At 40.7% G+C, this 16,900-nt stretch overlaps 1 protein-coding gene across 1 annotated transcript in view; it reads right to left on the bottom strand.

The window, feature by feature from the left end:
- SVEP1 (sushi, von Willebrand factor type A, EGF and pentraxin domain containing 1) overlaps nucleotides 1–16,900 on the bottom strand; it is a 149,887-nt gene that overhangs the window by 117,052 nt on the left and 15,935 nt on the right. The window contains exons 2-3 of the mRNA XM_080670648.1: nucleotides 10,585–10,840; nucleotides 8,634–8,810 (exon numbers count right to left, since the gene is read on the bottom strand). Of these exons, the coding sequence (XP_080526774.1) occupies nucleotides 8,634–8,810; nucleotides 10,585–10,840 (433 nt within the window). The remainder of the gene's footprint in view (nucleotides 1–8,633; nucleotides 8,811–10,584; nucleotides 10,841–16,900) is intronic.

Raw genomic sequence — 16,900 nt, forward strand, 5'->3', positions numbered from 1 at the left:
TCCCAAGGCAGAGGTGGAAACCATGCAACGGCCTAAGGTTTCAACCGTGAGTTCTTGTCCACCTAAGATTCTGATATTCAAGTTGATGTCTTACCCAACCCTTTTTCCTGAGCACTTACTATGGGCACTGAAAGCAGGCAGTGGGGCTACAAAATGAATTAGAGAGTCCCTGCCTGTTACAATCACTAGTCTGATGAACCAGGAATAAAGACAATAGTTGGTGTGGTGGGAAAAGGAGCCAGAGGAAGCATGAAAAAAGGTCTGAGGAATGAAACAATGTGTTATTTAGGGGAAACTACAACTAGTTCCAGCTTTTAGCTCAAAGGTTAAAGAGAGATCAAATCATGCAAAGCCTCTATTCCATGCTAAGGAGCTTAAGTTTATTTTATGAATGAGTCACAACTGAAAAACATTAAGCAGATTTTCATTTTATATAATTCAGTTTCTTCTTTACCTTCCTAATATTAGTTTGAACCACGTGACGCTGCTATTTCATGGGTTGAAAAGGATCAAATATTGATGATCTCCTAAGGGTGAAACCAATACTTAATATAATTTGAAATTACATTTTTAATTGTGTTTATAGAGAATGTCTATCTCTATGGCTAGACTGTAAACTCTGGAGCCAGACAATTTGGGTTTGTAAACCAGTTCTAATAGCTGTATATCCCTGGACAAGTTACTTAACCTCAAACTTTTACTTTCCTTGTCTCTAATGGAACAATACTCCAGAGAGTTATTGTGAACATTAAACAAGCTAATATACATTAATGCTTGGAAAGTATCTGGAATAGAGTAAGCACTATTTTAATATTAGTTATCATCATCATCATCATTATCATCATCATCACTGTCCAAAAGCCTGGGTTAAATGTGAAGGATGAAGAAAATACTAGAGCTAGAAATGGAAGCACCATCTTTTGATTAGATGCTATGCTTTTTCAGGAATCTTCCCTTAGCTCAAGTTAAATGACTAATCCTAGAAAGATATTTTCTCAACCCTTTAAACTTTCTAATGTAGATTTAAAGTCCCACACAACTTCTGAATCATACAAAATATTTGCAGGAAATGAAACTGAGTTATGTGGGATTTTCTTTTTTTAATCATAGGCCTTTTATAAAGCATTGATTTAAAACAACAACAAAAATTGATATGCAAGTGTTCCTGGCCTTTCTCCATTTCTAATTCCCTGAGGAGTGATGTAAAATCAAGAAGAAAGAGCAAAGACAATAGATTTGAGCTAAGGCTTGGGAAGCGAGTGTGTATGTGTACGTGTGTGTGTGTGTGTGTGTGTGTGTGTGCGTGTGTGTGTCAGTGTGTGTGTCAGTGTGTGTGAGGAGGGATTTGAAGAAATATGTGCAAAAGAGTTATGGTTTCTAAGGGAAACAATGATGAGAAAAGGCAGATTTTAAGAAATGGAGTTAGAAAAAATCAAGTAAAGGACTTAAACTATTTTGAAGTTTATCTTGGTTGCTGACCTGTATTTCTTTCATTGCAATGCCTCTCTTAGACTGGACCCCATAGTAGGTGGCTTTCTAAGTATTACAAATGTGTTTCAAATTCTCTTTTCCTAGCAGATTTTTAGTGTTATATTCTGTTAAATATGGTGTCTATGTTCAGTGCCATCATATAAGTGATTGAGACATACACGAACAGCCCTGCCAGCATGGCTCAGTGGCTGAACATTGATCTATGATACAGGAAGTCACAGTTCCATTCCTGGTTAGGGAACATGCCTGGTTGCAGGCTTGATCCCCAGTAGAGGGTGTGCAGGAGGCAGCAATCAATGATTCTCTCTCATAATTCATGTTTCTATCTCTCTTTCCCTCTCCCTTCCTCTCTGAAATCAATATATATTTTTTAAAAGACACATACACGAATAAAGCATCATTCTACCTTGAATTATCTATTTATTCTATGATCCTTGCCTCTGTAAAACCTATTACCACACTCTTTCAAGACCACCAGCTAAAAGAACATGATTACTTTGAAGCCAACTCAAAAGTTTTGAGCCAAGAGAAATTAAAAACCAGTTCAAACATACTGACGTCTTACAAAATTGAACTCTTTGGCAAAGTATTACTTGTTAGTAATTTCTAACAAGTATCTTCAGGCTTGCATTGAAGTGAAGATGCTCATGATAGGGAACAAATCCACAATCATTAAAATTTTTGTGTCTTGTCCATGAGCAGCTGCTTCCTGGTGATGATGATGGTGCTCAGGCCATTTCAAGTAAAGCCACTGCTTTGGACAGGATTGGGAGTACGTGTGTAACCCAGATTGCCAATCCCCTAGAACAGTGGTCGGCAAACTGCAGCTCACGAGCCACATGCAGCTCGTGAGCCGCGGTTTGCCGCTCTGTTGACTAATGAGTTCGCCGACCACTGACCTAGACTCTCGATTCCAATAATTACAGGCTGTTGTTGTTCCTTGTGATTAAGCCCCTATCCAGTGGTCGGCAAACTCATTAGTCAACACAGCGGCAAACCGCGGCTCACGAGCCGCATGTGGCTCGCGAGCCACAGTTTGCCGACAACTGCCCCAGAACATTATGGTGATCAGCTTTACTTAAGTCTCCCAGGCACCCTTTGAAGTAGTCTAGTATAAAGAAAGGACGCCATACTAGGAATTAGAAAGCCTTACTTCTATTTCTCATCAAATTTCCTATATAGTCATGGGATAGAGTTTACCAGTCTCCCAGAATGATGAGAAATCCTTACAGCTAGCTCTAGTATTCTACTCTTCTGTAAAAGTCATTAACAAATACAATTTGCCTCAGCATATACTTTCCCCTAATCAAGGTAAACAGTCTACTTTTTTCAACATCCAATGGCACAGTATCTCACTGCCTTTCCTCAGTGTTCTTGATTTTCATTGGATACTTATCAGGTCACCTTTAGTAGGTGCAAGGTTTCTTGAAGGTATTCACCTGCATGCACAGTTCTCTCTTCTCCTCCCCAGAGCACAACTGCTAGTCTAGCTTAGAAGAGTAAAATGTACACCCTAGCCGGTTTGGCTCAGTGGAGAGAGAATCGGACTTCGGACCAAAGGGTCCCAGGTTAGATTTCTATGGCAGGCTCCTCCCTGGCCTGGGCTCTGGTTGGGCGTGCGCAGAAGGCAACCAATAGATGTGTTTCTTTCACATCGATATTTCTCTCTATCTCTCCCTCTCCCACTCACTGTAAAAATCAATGGAAAGGGAGAAAAGGAAACATGTATAATACTTTTACCATCTGCAACAGCATGGATGGAACTGGAGAGCATTATGCTAAGTGAAATAAGTCAGTCAGAGAAAGATAAAATATCACATGATCTCACTCATTTGTGGAATATAATGAACAACAAAAACTGATGAACAAAATCAGATCCAAAGACAGAGAAGCATCGATCAGACCATCAAACCTCAGAGGGAAGGTAAGGGAGGGTGGGGGTAAGGGGGAGAGATCAACCAAAGGACTTGTATGCATGCATATAAGCCTAACCAATGGACACAGACACCAGGGGGGTAAGGGCATGAGTGTGTGGGGAGGGTGGGGGGCAATGGGGGGAAAAGGACACATAGGTAATACCTTAATCCAGTGGTTCTCAACCTTTCTAATGCCGCAACCCTTTAATACAGTTCCTCATGTTGTGGTGACCCCCAACCATAAAATTATTTTCATTGCTACTTCATAACTGTAATTTTGCTACTATTATGAATCGTAATGTAAATATCCGTGTTTTCCGATGGTCTTAGGCAACCCTGCTAGCGGTTCTCAACCTGTGGGTCGCAAACCGCTGCTGTAAAGCCTATACAATATACAAGAATCAATAATGAATCAACAACATACAAGAATCAACCAATGAATGCATTAATAAATGGAACAAATCAATGTTTTATGATTCATAAGGCTTAATCAATAAAGAAAAAAATAAAAATAAATAAGTAAATAAATAAAATAAACATAAAAAACTTTAAACAATAAAGAATTTAAAATAAAATAAAAATCAATGGAAAAATATCCTCAGGTGAGAATAAAAAAAAAAGAGTAAAATTTACAAAATATATGGTATCAGCTATCTTCAAGTATCTCATTCTTGAGATAATTATCTTAAGGTTCATCTATCAGGTTTCTTATATTTATATTATTTCACAATGATTAAAAGCTACCATTGAGAATTGATATGCCAGATATTATCCAAAAGCACTCTAAGTATATATTCTCTAAATTACATAATTATATATATAGATTTATATATATGTGTCTTTATATACATATAATGTATATACCGGGTGATAAAAAGTAGATTTATAGGTAAATATTACAATAATTAATAAATAAAAATACAAGTGTAAACTCTGGCCCTGGCCAGATAGCTCAGTTGATTAGAGCGTCTTCCTGATACACCAAGGTTGTGGGTTCAATCCCAGGTCAGAGCAATATACAAGAATCAACCAATGAATGCATTAATAAATGGAACAACAAATCAATGTTTTATAAGTTTTCTCTCTTTTCCTCTCTCTCTAAAATCAATAAATAACAAATTTTTAAAGAATAAACTCTGTTTTGCATAATCACAACTATAACCTACTAGAGGCCTGGTGCACGAAATTCGTGCACAGCAGGGGGGGGGAGGTGTCCCTCAACCCAGCCTGCACCCTCTCCAATCTGTGACCCCTCGAGGGATGTCTGACTGCCCGTTTAGGCCCGATCCTGGTGGGATCGGGCCTAAACGGGCAGCTGGACATCCCTCTCACAATCCAGGACTGCTGGCTCCTAACTGCTCGCCTGCCTGCCTTCCCGATTGCCCCTAACTGCTTCTGCCTGCCAGCCTGATCACCCCCTAATCCCTCCCCTGCCAGCCTGATTGATGCCTAACTGCTCCCCTGCCAGCCTGTTTTCCCTTAACTGTCCTCCCCTTCAGGCCTGGTCACCCCTAACTGCCTTCCTCTGCCAGCTTGGTCACCCCTAACTGCTCTCCCCTGCAGGCTTGATCGCCCCCAACTGCCCTCCCTTACAGGCCTGGTCCCTCCCAACTGCCCTCCCCTGCTGGCCATCTTGTGGTGGCCATCTTGTGTCCACATGGGGGCAGGATCTTTGACCACATGGGGGCAGCCATCTTGTGTGTTGGAGTGATGCTCAACCTGCATATTACTCTTTTATTAGATAGGATAGAGGCCTGATACACGGGTGGGGGCCAGCTGGTTTGCCCTGAAGGATGTCCCAGATCAGGGTGGGGGTTCACTTGGGGCATGGGGCGGCCTGGGCAAGGGGCCTGTGGTGGTTTGCAGGCTGGCCACGCCCCCTGGCAACCCAAGCGGAGGCCCTGGGATCTGGGGTTTATTTATCTTCTACAATGGAAACTTTGTAGTCTGGAGCAGAGCCAAGCCTTCTGCTTGCTCCATGGCAGCAGCCATTTCTGTTTGGGTTTATGTATCTTCTATAATTGAAACTTTGTAGCCTTAAGCGAGGCCTGGGCCGGCCAGGGTGTGCGGAAAGCTTGGCTTCCTCCATTCCCAGGGAAACCCAAGCCTCCCTCCTGCTCTCTGTGGCCGTAGCCATCTTGGTTGGGTTTATTTGCATATTTGCTCCTGATTGGCTGGTGGGCGTGACTTGTGGGTGTAGCAGAGTGATGGTTAATTTGCATATTACTCTTTTATTAGATAGGATTTTTGCCCACCCCGTATATGCACACACACATCTATATACTTCTATGTACACAGATATCTGTATATATACGTGTGTGTGCGCGTGTGTGTATGTAAAACTATACCATTATTTAACACATTTTACAAAAGAAACTGAGAATCAGAAGAAATTACTCATCCAAAGCCACATAGTTTGTAATCAGCAGAGGTTGCATTTGAGCCAGGTCTTCTTTGTTTTTAAACACTTGGAGCACAGTTCAGTGTCGATGGAAAAGCAATGTATACAAGAAGCTATTTTCAAGACTGCAAAATAAGTGGTATATTATCTTGGAAATAACGAAGGACTTTAGAAGTGTCCTGGGACCCTTCCCAGGTCCTGCTAATGGCTGGATATGCCATCTTGAGAGAAATAGTCATATTTTCTGAGACCTCAATTTCCTCTTTCAGAATGAGGGGTTTAGAGTAGATAATCTCAAAGGTTTCTTTTGGCTCTCAAGAGGAATGATTTGCTTCTGAAAGGCATCGTTTCTACAATGAGGATAAATACTCAGAATTCCAACTATTCCGAATGAAAGGTAACATTCTCTCCTTCAGCAATAAATAGCTATGGTCTAGTCATCTTTCAGATCTTAGCTTAGAAGGCATGATCTTAGTCTATCCTTCCCTGTAGGCCCCTCTTCATACCATGAGCATTTTTACTTAATAGCATACATCACCGTTTGCATTTACAAGTTCATCTGTCTGCTCACCATTGAAACCCTGCATGGACTTGGCATGGAGAAGGGACTCCATAACATCTGTCAACTGAATAGATTTTAAAGGGGCTCACGGCTCCCAGGTTTTCAGTACTGTATGATTTCAAGCTAATATTTCTTTCTGTCTTTCCGGAAGAAAAGAGCTTGGTCATGAGTCTTTCATGCCATAGGGAGGACATACTTTATTTATTTTTCTTAGTTCCTGGCAACTTTATTTATTTTTCTTAGTTTCTGGCATGCAGGAGAAGCCCCGGATGAGCCCTGCCTCCTACAACTCTACACAGTCACCATGCACATCTAGGAGTTCCCATACCACTTTTCCTAATATCTTGGGGATGAATACTGAAGATGACAATTTGCACATTTATATCGATGCAACTATGTCTAGTTTATACATTGCATGGGAGAAAATATGAAGCTGAGGCTTACTTACTAATTTAAAAAAAGGGGTGGATAAACGATTCCTTCTGTGCTTGGTGTCCTTGGCTAGAAACAGCAGTAAAAGTGCTCCTGTGCCCTCTACTGAAGCTCTATTGACAGGCCTGCCCCTCACACGTTTTACAGACTGCCGGGTCTTTCAGCCGAGAATGTACGACTGGCAGCAGCCACAGCTACTTGGGTAATTGGGGGCAGTGGGTTTGTGAGCCACCCCCTCTCTTCCTGCAGCTGCTCCCCTGGGATGCAAGATTACAGAGCCGTGGAGCAGAGGGGGCTGCCGCCCAGCGTGGCTGAGGCTGCTGGGCGGCCATTCGGCAGTGGCTTGTTGGCAGGGAGCAGTCCAGCCTGGGACCACACGGAAGGCAGACATGCTGACTACAGCACGGAGCAAGAAAATGAGCGCTTCTGCCTGTGTTTGGTGGGCGAGGTTGGGAGGAAGAAAGCAGGGGTGCTGGGGACAGTGCCAAGCAGGGCTGTTGTTGGAAGTGTGGGAAGATTCAAAGGGAGGCACATTGCCAACTCAGAGGCAGGCTGATTTCCCCCCTTTTTTCAGCTTAAATGAGAAATCCTGCTGGGTCGAGTGGGAGCAGGGCCACGATAGGAGTGACTTTGCCAGGGGGGGAAGGATGGTGGACCCAGGAAGGATGTGTCTGCCAGCTGGGATCAGGCCCAGGGAAGGGAGGGGAAATTGAGGGAAGGAAGAAGAGGGGCAGCAAGATTAAAGAGAGGAAAAGAAGAGCACAAGAGGAAACGGCCTAGGAGGAGAAGAAAGAGAAAGCAGGTCAGGTAGACAGGGGGGGATCACGCTTCTGTGTGGCAGAAGGCCTACCTCCCAAATGTCAGAGCAATGTCCACATGACCCAAGCAATGACAGACCACATGGTACAGTATAAAGTAAACCTACTGTGTTCCTGGTGCATGTCAATTTCCACGGGAATACATTTTTCCCAAACATCAAATCATGGAAGAGCTGCGACTTATAAAAAAATCATGTTGCTTTTTAGGTTAAAAAAAAAAAAAGAACAGACAAAATGCTATCAGAGAAAAACTATATACTACTTCTAAATACTAGGTATTTCCTAAAATATAATGAAGGACACACAAATCCTACATTGCTCTTCTTGCCTTTCTAAGAAAATATTTAAAATATCAAGAGCCTCTGGTAAAGAAAGGTAGAGAAGGTAAAATTACAAATATCGATGAAGTGAATTCCATGTTGAAGTGATAGCACTTTTAGAGCTTTCTGAAATCCCTTTACGGAGGCTTGTGAAGAGCTAAAGGACCATCAAGTGAACGTTACACTTTTCTGTGACAATCCCACGAGTTCATGGGGCCTGAGGACAAGAATCCCACTGGCTTCCATCTCATACAGAGACTGAGGCGTATTTTGCTGAGGACAGATTTGGCTGTTGACTGATTACAAGCAAGACACCCCACATCCTCCCTTCCCAGTTCTGAACCTAGGCTGCTAGGGGCTTTGTAAGCTTCCATTCTTCCCCTGGGAATTCTGCCAGCACATGGACACACCCAGGCTAGCCGGATGGAGTCTGAAGGGCCACATGAAGGACCACCTAGCGGTCCTAGACAAAGCCATTTTAGACCAGACTCCAGCCAGCTAAGAGAACCCAGCTAAGATCAGCCACACAGCCTACCCAACTCACAGCTCACAACAGATGCATGAGTTGACACGCTGAGACCAGAGAGCTGTCTAGCTGACTCATGAGCAATAAGTACTGAAACCTTTGAGTTTTGGGATCATTGTTTACATGGCAACAGATAACTGAGAGTTAGACACAAACTGGAGACTCACCTGTGCACTCATACTGTAGACCTTTCCCGTAATATCCCTTTTCACAGACGCATTCAAATTGACCTGTGTGTGTCCCACATTTGCAGCTTGCCATTCGGTCACAGCAGTCTCTGCCGGCTTCACACAGATGTGAGCAATGGGACATATCCTCTTGAATGAAACTCCCAGAAGGCAGATCTACCCACGACAGAGGGTAATAAAAAATGAATTAACGGTTGAATGCTACAGCTCTAGTTACTAAGATGTAAGTGCAAGCTGGAGAAAATATCTTTTCATATCTAATTCCCAACTGCTCCCCACTCCCACCCAAAAAATTGTGTTATTTGCACTACCACAGACTGGGGATTTGTTTCAGCCAGTTATTTCAGTCTGGGACCTCATCACAAGTTCTGGAGGCCACGCGGGGTCAGGCAGATATTAAGTACTTCAGGGAGGAATCTCCAGATGCGGCAGGAAGTAAGGCAGTCGATCCACACCAGCAGTGCTCCTCTGCTTCAGTATTTCCAAAATTCTTGTCCAAATACATGAACTACAATCCTAACGGCTGCATAAGGGTGTTGCTGTGAGCGACTGACTAAAGGATTAATTCCACCACTTGTATAGTCATTAGATTAAAGATTTAAATAACGGTACCACACAAGTTGAATAATAGAAGGAGGATCTGGTTTGTCTCTCAAGTTTAAGTAAATCATTAAGTTTTATGTAAAAGAGACATGAAGAAAACCCCCAGTTACTGAACTGCCATGTGCTGAACACTATCCTTGATGAAATTTTAAATAGTTTATGCAATCCTCCTGATAAAATTATGTTATATATTACAGTATTTTAAAAATAGAGGAAACTGAAGCTCATAGATGTTAGTTAAATTGCTTAAGATAATAATAAAGGATAGTTATTGAGGGCTTAGTATCATAGGCCCTCAGTATCATTAAAAATCATTTCATATGCATTAACCCATTTAAATTTTGCAGTAATCTGATGTAGTAGGTACTATTCTCATTCCCTAGTTTATAACAAGAAACTTAAGGAGTTCAGAAGTGAAATAATTTGCCAAAAGCCACTCAGCTAGTGCATGGCTAAGTGGGATTTTTTGCTGTGTCCACAGCTAGCCTGAGGTCTTGCCCTTAGAATGACAGTGGGGCTGATCTGCTTATTATAAACATCCCTGATTGCTTAAAATCTCATGATGCCATGATTTGCCCATCAAAGCGAATCTTTCACACCGATACCTGTCAGGATCATGCTTATTTGCTACAAGGGCTCAGTCTGAGGCCAGATCTCCTGTCATTTCCTCAGAGTCTACACTTTCTCTTATGGCTCACCAAGACCCATGCCCATGTTTTGCCTGGAAGTTCATCTAACTTAACCCATACAACTAAACATCTTTATAAATGTGTACAAAGAGTTGTAATGAATGGATTTGCTGATTTCATTCTCTGTTGGGGCAATGGTTTCAGCTTTTACATAGCTCATGTATCTTCAAACTGTCAGGTCAAGAAGTATGCGTTAAGCATTTACTGTCCCAATATCTTCATGTGTGTTTCTGGAAACATTCTGGTGAGACTCACTAGGCATATCTCTGAATGTTTACTCCATCTCTCCGGGTAACTGTAAATGAGATCTAAGTCAAGGCTTCCCACTCTGTGTGTGGCCTCGACACACACCTAAATGCATTCCATTGATTCTAACAGTTCCTGGTGGGAGCATATGGATATTTTAGTGAAAATATATCACAGCTGTTAAAAAACAAAACAGATACTATTGTTGCAAGTTCAGAATGCCATCTCTGTGCATGAAGTTCAACAGATCTCATAACACACCAAGGACACCTGGGCGTCATGCTTGGTGAGGACTTCCTAGGGTTTGATATTACTCTCTAGTGGGTTTCAAGCAGTAAGAGATACAGAAACCCCATTTAAATGCATCATCCTATGCTTTAGGCCTCCATTACCTTCGTGCAATGCCCGGCGAGCTAAAGCCTCAAATTCTTCAAAACTGTGGAGCAGGTAGCAGTGCTCCTCCTTTGGGGGAGAAGCCATGTCATTCAGTTCTCGAATGTTCCCTTGCCATATGCCGAAAGTGAAGATCTCCACTCCAAAATCTCGCAGCATTGCTGCAACTGGCCTAGGATCTCCCCCATTGGAATAGCCATCAGTGATGAGAAATATAACTTTTGTCGCATTTTCTCTAGAATGATGAAGAATTTGCTGTAATGAAACAGAGAAAGTTAGCATGAGTTTATAGTGCATTGACCTACTAACTGCGTCCTTTCTTATGTAAAATAGTGTTTGAGCCCAGCTGGCATGGCTCAGTGGTTGAGCGTTGACCTATGACCCAGGAGGTCAGGGTTCGATTCTGGTCAGGACACATGCTTGGATTGCAGGCTCGATCCCCAGTAGGGGGCGTGCAGGAGGCAGCCAATCAATGATTCTCTCTCATTATTGATGTTTCTATCTTTCTCTCCCTCTCCTTTATTCTCTAAAAATAAATAAAAAATATATTTAAAAAAATAAGATAGTGTTTGTGACGATCATTAGCATTTCACTTGAATGGGGGAAGGAACATTGATCACAGAGAAATATGCACAGACTATAGAGCCTACAAGGGTCTCGCAGAACCATAATAAACCTTAGAGGCCTTTAAAATGTCTCAGCAGCAGCACTGCCATGGACCTCGCTAATGAAGAACAGCAAATGTTTATGGAATGAATTTTTGTTAATAGTATCACTATTGTTAAACTTTTTTTTTTAATTTTCAAGCTCTCAAAACATGAACCAAATCTGAGTCCCATGAATCTACTTCCAAGCATAATCACCTGTCTGTCTATCTCTCTCCACCTCATGATCATACACTAAAAGCCTAACCAGAGGAAGATGTAATTGAATATGTGGTTTTTAGAGTTAATAATGGCCAGCCTGCCTTCTATATTTGTTTTTCCACTGCTCCTCCAATATTGTAGAATGGATTCAATACTTCATCTTTCTTACTGGGACCACCCAGTATTAGCACAAAATCAGCTGTTGGTGGTGGTGTCCTATCTTCATGAGAAAATACTGATTTACTCAACCTGACACCTGGGCTTTATTATTTTAGGATGAGTGAGTTCTGCTTTATAAATGTTATATGCTATTCCTTCTCTATAGATAGAAGAAAAAATGAAACTTTTGAAAAAGGCATCTATGTATTGCCACTGATGCTTTGTAACATCAAACTGAAAAGGCACAAAGAACCCAGGGGTGAGTCTGGCATTGTGACTAAGTGGCCTCTTGTTGCTTTTCATTATAGTTGGATAAGAAAGGTAATAAAGTGTCAGAGTATATTTTCTGGCAAGTTTTTAGAAGGCATTCAATGCCTTTTAGGCAATAATTCAAGAAACACTACATTCAGAAAGTAGTCTGGAAGAATGGCAATGATATCCTAGATTTTGTTAAAGTTAAAAGTAAATGATATAATTTAAATAATAACTTTGTCTCAATTCACTTTAAGGGGCAGATTTAGCCATAAGATCCATATTCTCTTAAGATTACAAAAGTCATGCTTATAGAAAGCATGCTTCATAAATATATGATCATTAGGTATTGATTCTAATCCAAAATCCTTACCAAATTTGTTAGTATTTGTGAGCTAGAGATAAAACCATTAAATCTGAATTTAGAGGCAAATTAAACTAAAAAAAAAATGACTCTGGGGAACATTTGGAAAGCCAGCAATTGAGAAGAGATAGTCAAATACTTCACCCCACTCCTTCTCAAAAGCTTACTACATAGGCTATTTAAGGCTACTAAGGGCACACCAAAGAGAACCAGAAACTATCTGAAACTCCTTCTAGTTGAATAAAGGATAATTTGAGTATTAATAAAAATAATAATTGGAATGGGGCTTGAAAAGCATAAAGTATATATATGTATAGCAATATATGCATATATTCACATGCATAATATATACACATACACACACATATATATATATTTACTGGTATAAACATTTTCAGTTAGTACACACCCTCGGCAAAAGCCCTAGCAATTGGAATGGACTGAAACACACACACACACACTTTTTCATTCAGTACCACCTCTGAGGAAGAATTCAACCATCTGTTATGGATGGCATGAAGCTAGATATCACTTTATTTGTCCCAAAAGTTGTGTGTCAGTATTCAAAGGAGGCCTCCTAGCTCCAGCGCTCCAAGATGTGGCAGGTTGTGTTTACAACATTCGTGCTCTTGACTAAGCTATAAACTCTTTCTTTCTGAGTTGTTCCACTCTGAAATCATAACTCAGCTCCCCTCAGCTTTTGCTCATTTTGATTACTCTTCCCTCCAGCAAGACCATGGCAGTTCACTGTAAACAAGACACTAAACAAATGGGAATGTTGATGGGAAGGAGAAAGAGCAAGTCAATTGTTTTTCACCCCAGTATGCTATTCTTGACAGTAGTGCCTGGCCTAGAGTACTAGTATGTGCTCATCAATATTTATTCAATGAACTAATCCATGAATGAGTGGAATGGAAGGACTCTAGGATACGCTACAGAGAGTTACGTAACTCACGTTAACTCATGTGGGCCTTGAGTGAGCAGTAGGAATGTATGGAGTACCTGTGTGTGTGTGCATACATACCCACACACTGTGTTTTGTACAGCTTGTACCAAAACGTTTCCTTTTTGTGCCTTTATTGTCCTGACATAAACAAATCCTATCTTGTAATAATCTTAGTTCATTGTCAATAACATTCCTCACATCCAGGAAAAGGATTTAGCAGGGATTTCTTGCTGTACTGCTCCTTACATAAACAACACTTTAAGGTGTGATTCTATTTTTCTTCTCTTCTTACGGGAAATGGGTGAATTTTTACGGGAACCATTATATCTGTTGGCAAGGCAATATATTAAGCTTAAAATAGTAAGAATAGTAGGACTAGTAGTTCAAGCAAAGAATTACACAAGATCTGGGTTTGGAATGTCCTTCAGAGGAGGAGTGAAGAACTTACTGAAAATCATCTGTCCCCCTCCCCAATCTTTGTGCTTTATTGTACTTGAATAAAAAACATAACTAAAAAACACACATTTCCCATCCCACAGTTCTAAGAAGCAAATAGGTCTGTGGTAACTTCTGTGGAATGTGGCGGAGGCCTCGCACGTGATTCTCCTTGCAGTGTTCCTGAAATAGTTTACATCATCTGCTGTACTCTGTAAGGCATTTAAGAAATAGAATTTTTTGGGTCCGGGATATTGAATGAGGCAAACTCTTTGCTGCCAAAGAAAAACTCAACGTGAACTTTGTATGGTAAAAGGTTATCGCCATCTGTATTGTATCAAGCCTCTGATTAGCTTGTATAAATCTCTGGCAGGGAAGTAAGCTCCCCTTGTCCAGCAATAGTCATTAGAATGATAAAAATGCAGGATTGTGAAACATCGTTCTAACACCCGAGATCCATCACCATTACACAAGACTGCAACACGCCCCCCTTACCCCCAAAAGTCAGGCCACAAGAGAACTATTTTGAAAAACGGTCTTGAAAGAAAAATAGAGGTCACAAAATATCTGACTTGGGGACAATATTTGCCCTTGGGCTCCGGTAATTAAATACATGTGGATATAATTCCAAGCGCAACCCAACCTCAGCCATGATAAACCGCCAACCTTGAGTGAGGATAACTCAAGACAGAGAACTTCATAGGTCATCTTTTATTTTTTATATTTTAAAAATATATTTTTATTGTTTTCAGAGAGGAAGGGAGAGGGAGAGACTTAGAAACATTGATGATAAGAGTGAATCATTGATCAGCTGCCTCCTGCCTGCCCCATACCAGGAATGGAGACCGTAACCCAGGCATACTAGTATGTCCTGACCAGGAATTGAACCATGACCTTCTGGTTCATAGGTCAACGCTCTACCACTGAGCCATGCTAGACAGGCTCATAGGTCATCTTTTTAAAAATTGGACACCATGAACTGTCACCTACTGTGATTATAACAGAGCCATTTTCCTCCAGGGAGCAGAAAATTAGTAAATGATGCCAGGGTTCCAACTTGTTTTCCACATTTTTTTCTTTTTCTTTTTTTTTTTTTTTAAATATATTTTATTGATTTTTTACAGAGAGGAAGGAAGAGGGATAGTCAGAAACATCGATGAGAGAGAAACATCGATCAGCTGCCTCTTGCACACCTCCTACTGGGGATGTGCCCGCAACCAAGGTACATACCCTTGACCGTAATCGAACCCGGGACCCTTCAGTCCGCAGGCTGACGCTCTATCCTCTGAGCCAAACCGGTTTTGGCTCCACATTTTTTTCTTTGTTAGGAAACAGTAACTATAAACAAGACACCATAAGATACATATAATACTTGTCTCATTCTTCAAATTCTACAATTTCACCAAGCTTTGTCTGTTAGTTAGTATTTTTAATTTGAATAGTCAAATAGTCTCCAGTTTAAGGAATGTTTATTGTTTAATATTTTTGAATCGTATTTCTGGGAAAAGAAGTTATGTATGCCTCTGTTGGCTCCTCATTGCCTGGACTTCATATATTCTATTCCTTTTTTTCATTTTTATCTCATCTTACTTCCTTCTGGCTTTGGTGGAAATGTCTCAAGGTTTTCTTCCACGTCACTGTTTGGTTTTACAGTGTTGGTTCTTTTCCCTCTAATGAAGAATTAATCTTGGCATTGCATTTATTTTCCTTGCTACTGTGGATGAAAGAGGGGCCACGTACTGAACCCAACAAGCGCAGGGGAGACCAGATGACAGGCCCTACAAACTCAGAGAGCAATGGTCTGAACAACACGGATGGTCTGAACATAGAAATTCCTAAGTAAAAGCAGGTCATAGAGGGCAGTGATATCCTAGGCCTGTAGCTTCCTTGACAAAGGTCCATCTTTACTTAAGTGAGCCTGTCTATTTTGCATCTAAAATTTAACATACCTTTGAAATGTGAGAGTAATCTCCTATTCCAAGGCGCAACTGCCAGCACCAGAGTATGTGACCATGGTCCCCTCATTGCTATCTTGTTGCCCACGTACCATCTCTATGCGCTGTGAATGTTAATTCACTATCCTATACCCACCAACGTGAAAGAACTATTTGTCTCTCTGTTTTGCCTTTTGTCCAATTTTAGAGATTTTTCCCCCTTTGCTTTCTCCCACCCCCTTAATCTACCACCAAACGATTTCCTATAACCCTGCTTATGTCTCCTCCTTGATTCTAATGTATAAAATAAGCTTCAAAACTGCCATTCTCAGGAACATTTCCTCAATCCCTTGAGATTTTCACTCCTGGCATCTGTTGTCATTTTTGGCTCAAACTCATAAAAATTCTCTATAGGTCTGGATGTTTCCTATGATGACATCACAATATTTCTTCATTGTACACAGTTCTCTGTTTTCCTCTGAGCTTCTCAGCCAGCTCTGTTGTCCTTTCCCTCCTTTCTTTATCCCCTCATACCTCATCTCCACGTCAATGTTTGATTTACTGAAGTGTATATAACAAACACTTCCTAGGATGTAGGGCTGTTTTTCATAGTGAATTATTGAACCTTATATCTGTATCTTACACTCAATTTTTTTTTTAGCAGAAAATTTTCCAGGAAGCCACGTGGAAGGTTATTTCCTCCTTTTTCCTCATATTGACTGATAATTCTGACCTTTGTGCGTTTAGCCATGTCGCTGAGAACTAGGTTGAAACCCACGGGGTCTGCCTGGAAATTCTGAACAACTCTTTCTCATCTCCCCATATGTCTACCCCCCCCTTTTTTTTTTACCAGTTTCTCATAATCAAGATCGAAGTTCATCTCCTTTTTGAAGCTATCCTAAATTCTTCTGCTATGCATAAAATACTAAATCATCGCCAATAGCATCCACTACATTGCATTATGCTAACCCCATCATAATTATAGTTAATGCTTATATATCTGGCTATATCTCAAATTAGACTGCAAGATATATAATGCAAGAATTGACCCTTATATTTTCACTCTATTGATTAACAAAAAACAACTCTAAAATAGTGGATGAAAGAATAAACAAATGTCTTAATTTCCATTAGCTATATGTCCAACATGCAGAATAAACCAATCAATTTAGGCCCAACATTGTTGTTACAGTGAGTCCTGTTCTACAATTGCAGAATGAAAATTCTCATAAATATAATATTTAAACTTGTCTCACTAAATCTGTATTGACCCTCTATTATATACCAGGCACTGTCCTAGGGATTTTTCATTATTGTATTTGATGCTACAATAAAAATAATGAAACAAGCAAAAAATAG

Source organism: Plecotus auritus (genome assembly GCF_963455305.1).
Source record: "Plecotus auritus genome assembly, chromosome: 5".
Taxonomy (NCBI): Eukaryota; Metazoa; Chordata; class Mammalia; order Chiroptera; family Vespertilionidae; genus Plecotus; species Plecotus auritus.